The 14,542-nt window shown below is 41.3% G+C and overlaps 1 protein-coding gene across 1 annotated transcript in view; it reads left to right on the top strand.

Annotated features, from left to right (window-relative positions):
* pigk (phosphatidylinositol glycan anchor biosynthesis, class K) overlaps nucleotides 1-14,542 on the top strand; it is a 50,179-nt gene continuing 35,637 nt past the window's right edge. Inside the window, exons 1-9 of the mRNA XM_061731941.1 lie at nucleotides 1-121; nucleotides 301-354; nucleotides 468-559; nucleotides 1,238-1,373; nucleotides 2,752-2,863; nucleotides 3,593-3,689; nucleotides 7,615-7,732; nucleotides 10,020-10,130; nucleotides 12,139-12,311. Coding sequence (XP_061587925.1) covers nucleotides 56-121; nucleotides 301-354; nucleotides 468-559; nucleotides 1,238-1,373; nucleotides 2,752-2,863; nucleotides 3,593-3,689; nucleotides 7,615-7,732; nucleotides 10,020-10,130; nucleotides 12,139-12,311 — 959 coding nt within the window. The 5' untranslated portion in view covers nucleotides 1-55. The remainder of the gene's footprint in view (nucleotides 122-300; nucleotides 355-467; nucleotides 560-1,237; nucleotides 1,374-2,751; nucleotides 2,864-3,592; nucleotides 3,690-7,614; nucleotides 7,733-10,019; nucleotides 10,131-12,138; nucleotides 12,312-14,542) is intronic.

Raw genomic sequence — 14,542 nt, 5'->3', positions numbered from 1 at the left:
TGTCCGGTGGAGCCTTCCGTTTCCACTTCCTGGTTAGCGCTGTCAGTGCTGCACAATGAAAATATTGACTTTATTAAGCTTTTTTGCGACTCACCCTTTGACTAACAGCATTAACTTGGAGGTGAGTGCATCTTTTATTTTGCAGCTTTTGTTATCAGACACATTTTGTCTGTTAAATGAAGCCAGAGATGTTGTCTCATCAGCTGCCATGCTACCTGTTTTGGTGCTGGATGTGGTATCTGTAATCTTTATTCATTCAAAACACGCATATTTATCTGTCTTATTTCCAATTTTTAACAGGAACAAACAGCGCAGTTCTTCAGCAGCGGTCATACAAATAACTGGGCTGTTTTGGTGAGTATTGATGATCCTCACTAATCGATCTCCTGCATTGATGATGGAAGCAGCAGAAACGCGTCCTACTAGATGTTTTCATCTTTTTCTCGTCTTTTAATGTTTCTAAACAGGTGTGCACCTCTAGATTCTGGTTTAACTACCGACATGTGGCCAATACTTTGTCTGTGTACAGAAGTGTCAAGAGGCTGGGCATCCCTGACAGGTGATCAATGCTTCTGATTGTGCAAGATCAGAAATTGATACTGGTTGTTCATTTGAGCATATTCTGCAAATGTGTGGACTGTAATGTCAGATTACAATTAAACGCTAGATAAACTGTAGTCATCCTGTTTCTTTTCTTTTTTAAAAGTCTTTTTTCCTGATAAAATGAAGCCGACATGAGCTGAAGTCTCTTACAATTTTACATTTTTAATTGCCTAAAAGCATTTCAACCATGAGTTGATGAGACTAAATGTGTTTGAATGCTTAATTACGATGTTATTTTTCCTTTTTCCCCCTCAAATTAATGCTAATTAGAGATGCACTGATCAAAACTGTTTTTAGTACAATCTTATTTCGATATATTTCTTCACGGATACTGATTCCAATATCAACTATGGTAATTGTGGTTTTCCAGCTGAATATTTGCAAGAATAGTGCTAATAAGTGTATCTGCCTTATTCAACTCTTCAAATAAGTTGAAATCAGCGCTTTGCCTTAACAGGACAAACTGAGTAGGGCTATTTTAATCGTAAAAACTTAAAGGTTTGTTTTGAAATTGAATTTATTTGGATCAGTGTTGAGATCAGTGAATTCTGTCAGTATTGGCGCCTGGTCTACAGTGTCTCTAATGTTAATCAAACAGTTTCATGTTCCCTCCCTTGTTTTTTGTTTTTACCAGCCACATCGTTCTGATGCTGGCCGACGACATGGCTTGTAACCACAGAAATCCCAAACCTGCCACCGTGTTTAGCCACAAGAACATGGAGCTTAATGTGTACGGAGATGACGTTGAGGTGGACTACCGAGGATACGAGGTCAGTTCACGTTGCATTCAGGAAATTACACAACACAAAAGCAATTCTACAAAACTGTGAGACATAACTGGTCGGTTAGTTTACCTCAACTGTTAAGCACAAGCGATGTTCAATCCGTGATGTCTCATCTGATGTGGCTGACAAATGGAGATGAAAAAATGTTAAGAGCACAATTATGAGCTTGATTTTAAAGGGTTTTGGTCACCCTTTACATTATTGGGAAATTATTAGTTTATGGAAGAATGTCTAAGTGTTTTAGTCATAGTTTGATTGAGGTTTGCAGAGTTCAGTTTTGAAACCTTGAGTTTGTTGTTTCCTTGCTGCAGCCTTGGGCTTTTTGGAGCCATTAAAGTAGTGTGTATGGCCATGTTCGCACAACAGGATTTGAACCCCAATATGCCAGTTGTTGAACTTGGAGACTCTTTGGGTCTGTGAGTAATGGGCAGTCATCTGGCCTGGGACTTGATTTGGGGCAGTCATTCAGAGATGCCTGCAGACATGATGCAGATTCATCTCTCCCTGTTGAGAGATATCTTGAAGGCAGGAATCCCCAGCAGCTCCATATGCTTGGGATGTGAGGAGTCTGACCCAGTAAGGGGGAACTGCTATAACATTTTAAAAAAACACTACGTGCCTTAACAAAATTGGAATAGCCGCTGTGACTACTGTTTCATTGCAAACATTTCTTGAATCCCGCGTAGCACTACGTGGCACAGACAGCCCCTGCTGCCCAGGAGTGCGAATCCATTTCTTTTCTTGTTTTCATTTGTTCTGGAATAAAAGAAAATCGAAGTGCTATTTCTTCACCCAGTCAACTTCAAAATAAAAAGCGTGTACATTGCGCATGGTTGTGCCTTATTTTCCCACATATGCATTGTGTTGACAGAATAGGATTTTAAGACCAATTTTGTGCCTGAGTTGGTCAGATCATTGAGTGTGTGACCCCTGGTTGTCGATCAGTAGCGCTGTGTGGAAACCACGATGACTTCAAGACACAAGACTTGTGTCGTCTGAACAGCACATCAGTCAGCCGGTGGTGAAAGTCATGTAGTCTGAAAGTGACATAAAAGGATGGGTCTGATTAAAACTGGAAGACACCATACACATCCACTGGAGAGCAGTACACCCTGTGTACGATTGTATTAAGAAGCAAAATCACTTAAAGGACTTGGGTTAAGTATATGAACTATTGAGATGAACAATTATTGCTGTTTTTTAAAATTGGGCATTTTGAAATGAATCTCACTGATTGTTGACTTATTGTTACAACTTTCCACAAGTGGAAATCTGGGTTACTAGTAGCCTTTTCATAGCATCAGCCTTTCTGTCTGAGCTGCGATTTGAAAATGAATTCAGATCTGGATTATGTTTGTCTCAGGTGACGGTGGAGAACTTTCTGCGAGTTTTAACGGGACGGCTCCCCCCGAGCACCCCACGCTCCAAACGCCTCCTCTCTGATGACCGCAGCAACATCCTCATCTACCTGACAGGTACGTCTCCCACAAGTCCTCTATTGCATCTCTCTAAATACAATTCTTAAGCCATGCTCTGGGATCGAAACATCATAATTAAGTTTTTTTGTGGACCATTTTCAGGTTTAACCTACTTCATATTCCTCAGTCTGACAGCAGAGGAAGGATGCTAACTTTTCCTCAGTTGCTTTTGGTTATAATGTAAATGAAGAGCACAAAGCTTCAAAAGGAAATTACTTAGTGGAATATATATATATATATATATATATATATATATATATATATATATGAGTGTTAAATGTTGTATTTCTTATTAGTTTGCATGTGAAAGGGTCAGCGCTTGTCTTTCTGATCAGATACATGACAGTTATTGTGTGTTGGCTGTGCTCTTTTCTTAAAGGCTGATGGTTAGTTTAATGATAGTTAATTAAAATTTTATGACAATAGTGAGTTATGCATCTCGTCCACCAAACTTTGCTATAATCTGTTTCTCACCGAGGAAAAGCTGATGTGCAGAAACACAGCTCTGTGATAAACGTTCTTACATGACATTGTTTGGGATTGCTGACTGAGCATCACTGTGTTAGTAGATACTTTCTGAAAATGGTAACACAACCTCTAACTCTGATTTTAGACCGAGCTCATCATGTTCGGTCTTTTGTGACAGAAAACAGAATATTGAAACTCATTTTTGCTTCACAAATCAAGGAGAGATGAATTATTCACAGCCTTTTTCTGCTTCCACAGGCCACGGTGGGAACGGCTTTCTGAAGTTCCAAGACTCGGAGGAGATCAGTAATGTGGAGCTGGCGGACGCCTTTGAACAGATGTGGCAGAAAAGAAGGTGAACACTAAAAAAGTAACACTAATGATAAAACGGAGAGGGCCGGCATGAAGTTAAGCCAAATATTGTCAGATTCCCGTCACTGAGGGCCAATTAGCTGTGTAGCAGCATGAAACCTGGCAGCCTTGGGTTGGAAGAATCTTCTTAAGGAAGGTTTCATTTGCTGCTTTATATAATGTAGTACCTTTTAGGATTACAGCACACCACGTACTTGTGGTTTAGACTTTTAAAAGTGTGTTTGGAGTCTCCTGTTTGTTAGATCATCATGGTGTGTCTTTGGTGTTTCATGGTCATTGCTGATGAGCAGACATCCACAGCCATCAAAGAGGTCAATGAACAAAGCAAGAGGAACCCTTGGTGGTTTTAGTCTTTAGGATTCAGGTATTTAGGGTTAAATATCCATCCAGCCGAGAGACATGGTCCCTCCAGCATTTCCTGGGTCTTCCCTGAAGAAAACCCCACCAGGAAAGCGTCCAGGTGGCGTCCTCACCAGACGCACAAGCCACCTCATCCGGCTCCTCTCCATGGGTTAAATATATCTATATATGAATATGTAATATAGGTGTAATTATTTTATAACTGCAAATCAGAAGCAGTAGGGATGATATGGAAAAAGATAATGAAACAAAAAAGGAGCAGGGATTTATAGCGTTGCTCATATTTTAATTTGCAGATGGGACAAACTCAAGATATTTAATGTTTTGTCTCACCAGCTTTATTTTATTTACTAAAATGCATCAATTTTTGCCTAATGTGTTCATATTCCTAGACTTTGGTATTTGAATGTCCCGAAAAAATGTTTAAATGATTTTTGCAACCAAAGTTGCAATCCAAAGTGTTAGATGTGGTGACATCCAGTGGCAGAGCTGTGAGCTGCTGAACGCAGCGTCTCTTCAGTTTGTCGGAGAAGCCGGCCTTAAATCCATCAAAAGAGCCGGTACTGACCCAGTGTTTGGTTTGCAGGTTAGAGTAGAGCAACTCAGAGGAGGAGCCGTGTCACCTCAAAAAATCAGACTTGTTATAAAGTGATTTAAATGTTTATTGCTTTTATGTCACTCCTTACAGAAATGTTTATGAACGTTTCATTTCTGTCTCTAAATGTTACATAATATAACTTTAAATGTCATCAAGCCTGCTTTAACCAGTCACATTTTTTGAAATATTGATTTATTTTATTTTATTTAGCCTTTATTTATCCAGGAAATGTCCCATTGAGATACAAGATCTCTTCTTCCAGGGAGTCCTGGTCAAGACAACACACATACGTTTCAATTGATGCATTTGCGGTTTTAGCAGAAAGTGTTTGGAAAAACTCCCCTGCAAGTATTTCTATCTTTTATATTTCTAGAGTCTGGCAAGGACTTTCATGACTAATCATGCCTGATCCCTGGTCCGCTATTCATGTATAATTAAACAATCAATCAGTTAAATTATAAAGAATCATTGTTGTCATGACTAGAGATAACAGTTACTTATAATTTCATTATTACTGGAAACAAGTAAACACATTTATCAACTGTCTACAACATTATATTTACTATATTTATGTAGGAACAATTATAATAAAAACAAACAATCTCGGTGCAACTTAATAATAAACACGCGTTTCACAAGGAAGCAGCCCAACTCGGAAAAGCCAGCACGTGATACTGAATCCTTAAGACGGAGACGCCAACACTCGCAAGAGCTCAGAAGATGCTGCGACGCGAAAGGACAAGAGAAAAATCCATAGTTAATGACAGCAGTGATGCTACACACAGACACAGGAGCAAAGATGGCAGAGTGAGGAGACGTGAGGTGCATCATGGGACTTCGTCAGCCCAGATTTATAGTGTTGTAACTAAAGGAATGACTCGGGGAAACTGAAATTGGAGAAATATGAACTCATGATAACTCTTATCATAACTCGACATCAAACGAAGTATTAGGTCTTATGATAAATAATTGGAGTGGTTCAGTCCAGTGGACCACTTTTATGATTATATTTGGAGTAAGTCCAGCCCCTTAGTTCAGTAATCGATCCAAAAGAACCCCTAAATATTAATTTTCCACGATTCAGCAGATGAAAAAGTACCAAACGTAGCTTTACATCAGTAGGATTAACTAATAAATAAACCCACTAATAAAGTCGACTCAGATAAACTCAGGGGAGTACAAATGGAAAACTAAATCATCCAGCTTGGTAATAGGACTTTAATATCCCTTTCGGGATGAATTGATCATCAGTCGTTCTTTAACAAGTACGAGCATGGAGCAGTGTTGGTTTAATTACTGTTGCTGAGAAAATACTAATAATCAACTCCTAATGTCGCTGTTTCAGTCTTCGGTTAATCTTCACTTATGCAACACAACGTACACCACTGTTATGGCAAGAACATTTATCTGGTACAGGACGTATTGCAACATAAATTCATCTAAAAGGAGAGCCCCCCCCCCACTTTTCTTTTGTGTCCGTGTACTTGTAATCTATAAATCGCAATTGACTAAATGAGCTGGCACCCTCTGCTGCGAGGCCTCTATTGTCCTCCAAAGCAATCATCATCAGCAGAGTGCGTCTGCGTTACCGTCGGGCCACAGGCCGCCAGATGAAAGCTTACTGGTGCCAGCTTTGATGCTGATGCCGTAATTGCCAACTTGAACTGCCAAATCACACCCGCGTCCCCTTCATCGCCTCCAAACCACTTCAGCTGCTTTTAACGGCCACATTTGCCGAAATAAGTTAAATATACTGTAGCGAAGCTTGTCTTTGTATAAGACGAAAAGGAAGACTGGATGGTAGGGTGAGGGAGGGAGGGAGGGAGGGAGGGAATGTGTGGGAGTGATGGCGAGACTGAGTGAAGCTGTTGGTGTGATGGAAAATTCAGCCTTGGCTACTTGATGAAACCCAAACTGCTGAGAGCAGCAAAATAACAGCCAAATGTACAGACTGGGATGTCTTTGTCTACTCGAATCGTAAGAATGAATCATCCTTTGTGCCTTCAAATCATTAAGCTTCCTTTGTTTCATCGTCATTCTGCATCAAGACGCCTCATGTATGTTTTGACCCTTTTGCATGCAACCGTTTAATTAAATCTATCAAGTCTTATTCTTGGTAACTTGGACACTCAGTTTCAGTGCAGTCATTCACCTGGTTGGAAAGAACGCATCAAAGAGCATTTGATGGGTTTTTCCACAACACTTGGTTACCATGGTAACTGCAGCATGAAGGATTGGTGAGATGGTTTGTGTGATAACGCTTTATTGGAGCAAATGGACAAGTGTAAATCCAGCCACACGTTCTCTCAATGGCTTAATGGCTAAATTCATAGATATTGTTTATTAGAAACGTTAGAAATATTATTTTGAGTTAAGAATAAAAGCCTTCCAACTTGTATTCAACATTTCTTTAAATTAAAAGAAACAAATTATAATTTAAGAAGGCTATGGGTCTTTGAAACATGTTATGTGAGGACTAATGTTAAATAAAGATGTTTCATTTTTGGGAGTCAAATTATAGAATGGACTTTGTGATGAACTGAAATTATGTAGATCTCTGAGTTTTAAAAAAATATTGAAAGACAACATAATTAAGGATTACAATGCAAAATGATTTGAATATAATTTTAATTATGCAGAGTGATTTAGAGCAAGTTTTCTTTTCTTTTGTATTACTGATAAACTGGGTTATCTTTTGGAAGGTACAGGATCGGCAAAAATAAGCTTTGGCTTCAGCCTACTCCTTTTTTGGTTACACAGAGTTTGTGTGTTATTGTTTATTTTGTGAAACTGATTAGTGTAAATATGTATGATAATGTTTTGTCAGTTACATGCAAACAAGTTAATTTGCATATAATGTAATGTAACCGAAATAAACCATTCATTCATTCATTCATTCATTCATTCATAATGTGAGCATTTGTGTGATTCCACTTGTCCATCTGTCCAGGTACAACGAGCTGCTCTTCATCATCGACACGTGTCAGGGTGCCTCCATGTACGAGAGATTCTACTCCCCAAACCTCATGGCTTTGGCCAGCAGTCAGGTGGGAGAGGATTCCCTCTCGGTGAGTTACCCCCCCCATCCCCCGCCGCCATCGTTTATAAAAGACTTGATCTAAAAGTCATCCATCAGTTTGCCATGTTTTTCAATGAGCGGTGCATCCCATGACCCGGTGGAACCTCTCACCGGTCAATACCACTTGGAATAGCGCTGCAGAGTTTATTTACATCAATAGAAGCTTCTTTGTCCTGAGAAATAAAGTTATTCACTCACGTTTCCTCATTGATATCGGTACTTTAACAGGTCTTTACCAGGGCTCTACAAGAACCAATTCTTTCCTTTTTTCCATTTCCATGCCTCCTACACGATCCTCGACTCGTAACTAAAGTGGCATATCTAAAGTTTTGGGTCAGCTGGAGGATTTTGCAAAGTTTTGGGTCAGATGATAAATAATTGGAGTGGTTCAGTCCAGTGGACCACTTTTATGATTATATTTGGAGCCAATCCAGCCCCTTAGTTCAGTAATCGATCCAAAAGAACCCCTAAATATTCATTTTCCATGATTCAGCAGATGAAAAAGTACCAAACGTAGCTTTACATCGGTAGGATCTACTAATAAATAAACCCACTAATAAAGTCAACTCAGATAAACTCAGGGGAGTACAAATGGAAAACTAAATCATCGAGCTTGGTAATAGGACTTTAATATCCCTTTTGGGATGAATTGATCATCAGTGGTTCTTTAACAAGTACGAGCATGGAGCAGTGTTGGTTTAATTACTGTTGCTGAGAAAATACTAATAATCAACTCCTAATGTCGCCGTTTCAGTCTTCGGTTAATCTTCACTTATGCAACACAACATACACCACTGTTATGGCAAGAACATTTGTCTGGTACAGTACGTATTGCAACATAAATTCATCTAAAAGGAGAGAGACCCCCCCCCCCCCAGGTAGCTCTACAAGAACCAGTTCTTTCCTTTTTTCCATTTCCATGCCTCCTACACGATCCTCGACTCTGACCTTTATCCTCGGGACTCGCAGCTTTAGCCTCAATCACATGATATGTAGCCACCAAATACTCATTTCAGACTCTTTTCACCAGTTTTCCTTGTAAAAGAAATCACACATTTAAAAGATAGTGGGTGACTACATTTACCTTTAGTTGACAAAATTGCTGATTTTTATCAGCCTTTTGTTAAAATTTGGTAGTAACAGTTGAAATGATGAACTTGAACCTTCATGTACGCTTTTAGCTGACACTTTTAAGCTTGTTAGTGGATGAGTGCTAAATTCCAGCTGCGTGCTCAAGGTATTACTTCATAAGCCGTCAAAGCAGATATAGATGACTTTTCTTTTTAACAGTGTATTAAATCACGCTGTGAAAAGACAGTATAGGTTAAACACCCCCCACATTTTCTGCACCTCTGGCTTTCTAGAACGTAAAGCTGCTTTCTCACATGGAAACGGGATTAGCGGCTTTATTTGCACTTGGTCACAGTTATTTTTCAATTATTACTGAGGAGCTGGCTGTCTAAGCCTCGCACTGACTCTGACCTCAATGCCGGTCTAGAAAGTTTCAGGGATGGTTTTTTTTTTTTTGTTTTTCCTCATCCAAGTAGCTATTTCCTCTGAAAATGAATCAAAAATAAATAAAGAGCCAAACTGCTTTACACTACCAGTTCAGAACTGAAAGGCAGATAGAAACAGAAGATGATGGAGCAATAAGCAGCAAAGAGCCAGATATTTCCTGCTGGCGTTGGTGGAGACCAACCTGTCATCCACACAGAGTGAGAGCTGAAGTGAAATGTGCTTAGTTGGCAGAAAGATCCCAGAAATGCTGCTCCATAATAGCGATATGTGTTATTAAGAAACTGCTTGCTCAAAGGTTTACCGTATCAACAATAAACTTCATATTTCAAAAGTATTTTTAAGTAATTCAAGTGAGTCATTGCTGAAACTCATAAACGCATCAGAATCAGCAGGGTTTTACTAGGCACACATCTACATATCTCACGACACACACCTGCAATGCATTTGACATTTATTTTCTCTCTACGTTACTCAGCATCTCTGATCGTTGCACGCGGTGCCTCGCTCGTCTGTGCAGGATGTTTAGAGCTGAGACGGAAAGGAAGTGGTTTCGAGGCGCAGTTGTCAAAATACTTTTCTTTGGATGTCAGAGCCCAACAACTTGTATCAGCACTGTTGGTTTCTTTGCAGTCTTATCTTTGATAAATTCATACCTGCAGGAACTGTGTAGTCATCAAGTTGGTTATATCACTCGCATCATTGGTAAACGGCTTTTAGATACTTAGATCTCTCTCTCTCTCTCCCTGTCACTGTTCCAGCACCAGCCGGATTTGGCCATAGGAGTCCACCTGATGGACCGCTACACTTTCTACCTGCTGGAGTTCCTGGAGGACATCCACCCTGCGAGCAAATCCAACATGAATGACCTGGTGAGGATGCTTTTGGGTGTTTTTCACGACTATCCCGGTTCAGTGAGTTTGTCGGTCTGAAACGGCAGTGATACATCTCGCTAGATCATTTTAAAACAAGAGAGTATTGAAGTATTTGTACCAAAAGTGGCACATCTGTCTAGAAAACAATGGCTTATCTTGATATTGATGATGTTATTTAATCGGCTTACATTTGGGGATATTTTGTGTACACACAGAGACAATATATGAGTGTAATCCACTTGTACGCGCTGGTTATTTTTGGCCACTTCTGTAAAAGCCACACCCCCTTCATGATACTAAAAGTATCTAACACATTTTCTGCAGTCATCAGGTAAGGAAAAATACTTTGAGTTGATGCTTTGAAGGTTCTCATTAATTTTTAGTGTGAGCACTTCGTCTCCAGTTGGATTCTTGACATTTTGCAGAAATCAACTTTTCCATCCAGCCCAGTTTCCAGCTGCAACACAACGCAGGATCCTGCAGTAAACTATACCAGAGGACATGCAGGTTAATACGTGACATAGTGAGGCGTAATCACTCCACCTCTCGTTGGTTGTCATCAGCTTCTGGTTCTGAGGGAGTCAGATAAACTTCACAGTCGTACCTGTGAACTCTGTGCTGTTGTTTGTCTTTGAGACGGCGGTGGAGATAGCGAGCCCCGGTCCGATCCGAGGCTCCTCCTTAGCAGCGCCTCTGCCCTACGAGGCCCAGGGACTGCTCTTCACCTGCAGCGCCGGACGTTATTTAAAACAGGAGGCAGATGGCGTCCTGTATTGAGTCTGGTTCTGACAGACATTTCCTTTTCCTTTTTAATAGAAAGTTCTCTCTTTCTATTGGATTTTTCGCCCCATTTTTTCTTCAGGAACGCTCTTTGTAATTTCACGTAATTAAGGATCAATGCTATAGATTTCCCTCCCGAGTCCATCAAGTGCTCTCCTTTGAAGCCCGGTTTGTGCTTTGAAGAAACTGTCTTGATGTTCAGTCAGTGCAGTTTTGTGTTTTTCGAGGTTGTGTTTGACAGAAATGATGCACACCTGGGGTTACTGATTTCATGTTTCCTTTCACATTCATGGCGCTTTTACACTAGTACCTACTCAGCCCGACATGTCTCGTCTCGACATGACTCGCCTTGCCCTCGTTTCTTTTCAATACCCAGATCAGAAGTAGGAGGGTTGGAGCGAAGCTGCTGTGACGTATTTGATTGTGTGATCTAAACGAAGAAGACAACAACACTAAAGATGTAGAACCTGGAGGAGATGATAAATGTGCTGCTGGGTCTGTGGCTTGTGTTCGGTATCAAGTTAAAAAAATGAGAATGAAAGAAGCTTCAAGCAGCAACGCTTTTTAATTTTTTAAGTTTGTCTCAGCGCTGCTGAAAAGTCAGCTGGGAGCCGCGAGCAGCTATGAAGGTACAGAGCTCCTGGTGGATCTTGTCGTTCCTTATCGCCCGTCTGGATCCCTTTTTAATTCTCTCCTCAGCCTCCAGGTTTATGAACATCTGCACCTCAGAGTTGGATCACCAAACAGACTTCTGCTGCCATTGCCTGTCGAATAAAATGAAGAAGCCGCAAGTCGCTCTTTCACTGATTTCCGCCTCCTGACTCAGACGTCTGACTCCAACTCTCCGCCCAATCGGTGGCGTGTAGTGTGATGGCGTCAGATACAGCCGACTCAGCCGCTTAGAACCTCGGCGGAATAGTTACAGAAAAAGTATCTACTTGACCCGCCTCGACCCCTAGTGGAAAAGCGCAAAGGCGAGACGAGTCGGGCTGAGTAGGTACTAGTGTAAAAGTGCCATTAGAGACCGGCGGACATGTTGATGAGTAGACATTAAGGGAGATCAAACTAGATGGTTAAAATAAAACCTCAAGCAGCAGGCCTCTGGTCTAGGAAGCTCTCCCCATGCTGCCGAAGCTGTTAAGAGTCACACGGCAGCTTCAGTCGTGTAATACAGGAAGGTGTGTGTTGCTCAGACGAGATGTGTGTGGTGTCTCTGCTTCCACAGTTCAAGGTCTGCCCCAAGAGTCAGTGTGTCTCCACCCCGGGCCATCGGACCGACCTGTTCCTGAGGGATCCGGGAAGTGTCCTCATCACCGATTTCTTTGGCAGCGTCCGGAAAATCGAGATCACCATGGAAGCCGTCAACTTGACCGGTCCCGTCCAGGCAGTGGAGGAGAGGTAGGCTGGAGCATCAGCTTCGTTACGTTGATTATAATGAAACAATATCACTGGTGACCTGAAGTCTGCATGCTCATATTGTGTTGAGAGTTCAGTGTTTTGTTTTGTCAGGCAAAGGAAAACCAATCCTCCGTTTCTAAAAGTCCAAACAAGCTCTAACTTTCAGCGCTTTCAAAAGTGGGACAACCTGGATAAAAGTCTTCATTAAGGCCAGCCTCAGTGTGTTTTAATTGAAGCGCCGGGAGCTGAAATCGCTTTATTTTTAGCAGCCAACTAACAAGACTTTGATTTCCGTTTAGACCGTTTCTCATTGGTGTATTGATTTCTCCACTAATGATGTGTTTGAGTAGCCTGTTTGTGGGAAAGTAAACCACTCTGGGCTCGTTGGAGCAATGGAAGGCCCGGTTGTGAGGCCGACCGGTGAACTTAGGTGGTTATATAAGTAGGTTAGATTCTAATAGTACCAGTTACTCAAAGCACTGGCACAGAGGACAAAGGAAATATTATAATCTGACACTTGTGTCACTTTTCATGAGTGGTTGAGAGGGAGCAGTGCGGGATTGAGACGCCGTGCGTCCACATCCACTGTGAGAGCCTCGCCACCGCCGGCTGTGATAAACAAACTCAGGCCACTAGATGGCTGCAGAGAACCGTCTATGTCTGTCAGCGGCAGCATCACATGCACTGATCCTGTACTAAACACAGTTACCAAGGAAACATGCTGCTAATTCATATACTAATAGATTAACGCATAAATATATGACGGTGCTTCATAAACAGAATAATTTTCCTGGGGACATGAGAGCTTTTCTGTGCTAAAAGAGATTATGATGATTAAAAACTTTATTGAAGATTGCACTGCTACACCCCCCACTCTCACAGACAGTTTTATTAATTACATTAGGCCCGATTTAATTGACCCTCTGGGATGCTTTAAAGAATCCAATGTGGCTGGGTACTAATTACTAATTACAGGCCAATGCATTTCAGATTTTAGTCATAGGCTGTTTTGGCTCCAGGCTAGATGGCCTTTGTACACAACTTAACCTGTTCCGTTCGTATTGATTAGCGGCAATGCATTAGCTCTGCATCAACAGGGAGACGCACCGCGGCTGTTATTGAGCCGGCCGCTGCTCTAACTCCGACCGAGAGAGAGATTTCATCTCCATGTCTGATGCAAGAATCCAGCAATCCGGCTGATTCATCTGATGCTTAACGGAGTCAAGTTTGCTGATGCACCAGCAGCATCTCTCTGGCTTCTAAGAATGATGAATAAAAAGAAACGGCATTGTGAAAGGCATCAGTGTGCCATTCATAACAAAAGGGGGCAGAAGAGCGTCGGTGCTGCTCACATTTCCCTGCAGCATCTTAGCCGCGGGAATATGAGAAGACATCGCACTTCAGAATATTCTAAAGTATGACCTCATGACAATGGCCAATGATTTCTGCTGATGTGACTTTTACCTTTTCGGATTATCGGATCTTTTATTGGTAATTCAATTAATTTTGTCGACTGTTGCAAAGTCTCTGAGCAGTGGTTTGTCCTCAGTTTTTATGTGAAAGTGAAACTTTGGCCTTGGCTCTGCAATGAACTTTACTAACAGAATATCGTGTGTGTGTGCGCGCGTGTGTGCGTGTGCGTGTGCGTGTGCGTGTGCGTGTGCGTGTGCGTGTGCGTGTGCGTGTGCGTGTGCGTGTGCGTGTGTGTGTGTGTGTGTGGGTGTGTGTGTGTGTGTGTGTGTGTGTGTGTGTGTGTGTGTGTGTGTGTGTGTGTGTGTGTGTGTGTGTGTGTGTGTGTGTGTGTGTGTGTGTGTGTGTGTGTGTGTGTGTGTGTGTGTGCATCCACTGACTGATGGATATAAAAATGCAGCAAAACCATTCATCTCAGGAAAACTGCTTTTTTTGTGTGCGGCTGACAGACTGAGGTCGTTGTTAGTGGCAACACCGTGGAAAGGAGTTTAACTTTGTGAACTTTGATTTAATGCTTTTATCTCTTTTCATTGGATTTTTTTTTACTGAAATGTTTTTATTAGTCCAAGTCTCTGTGTGGCGTGTGATTATTTTTTTTTGTCAATGTTTTTATTTGATTTTAACTGTGAAACCTTTGGTCAACAGTGGCTGTTTTAAAAGTGCTTTACAAATAAAGGTTGATTGATCGGAGTTAAAATACTGTACTGGACGAACGTCGCAGAGGAGTTGCTGTTAATTATTGCGACAAAAAAACTTTGAGC

The sequence above is a fragment of the Cololabis saira genome, chromosome 10 (genome assembly GCF_033807715.1).
Source record: "Cololabis saira isolate AMF1-May2022 chromosome 10, fColSai1.1, whole genome shotgun sequence".
Lineage (NCBI taxonomy): Eukaryota > Metazoa > Chordata > Actinopteri > Beloniformes > Belonidae > Cololabis > Cololabis saira.
Note: the sequence above shows the minus strand (reverse complement) of the source record. Positions and strands in the feature narration are given on the sequence as shown.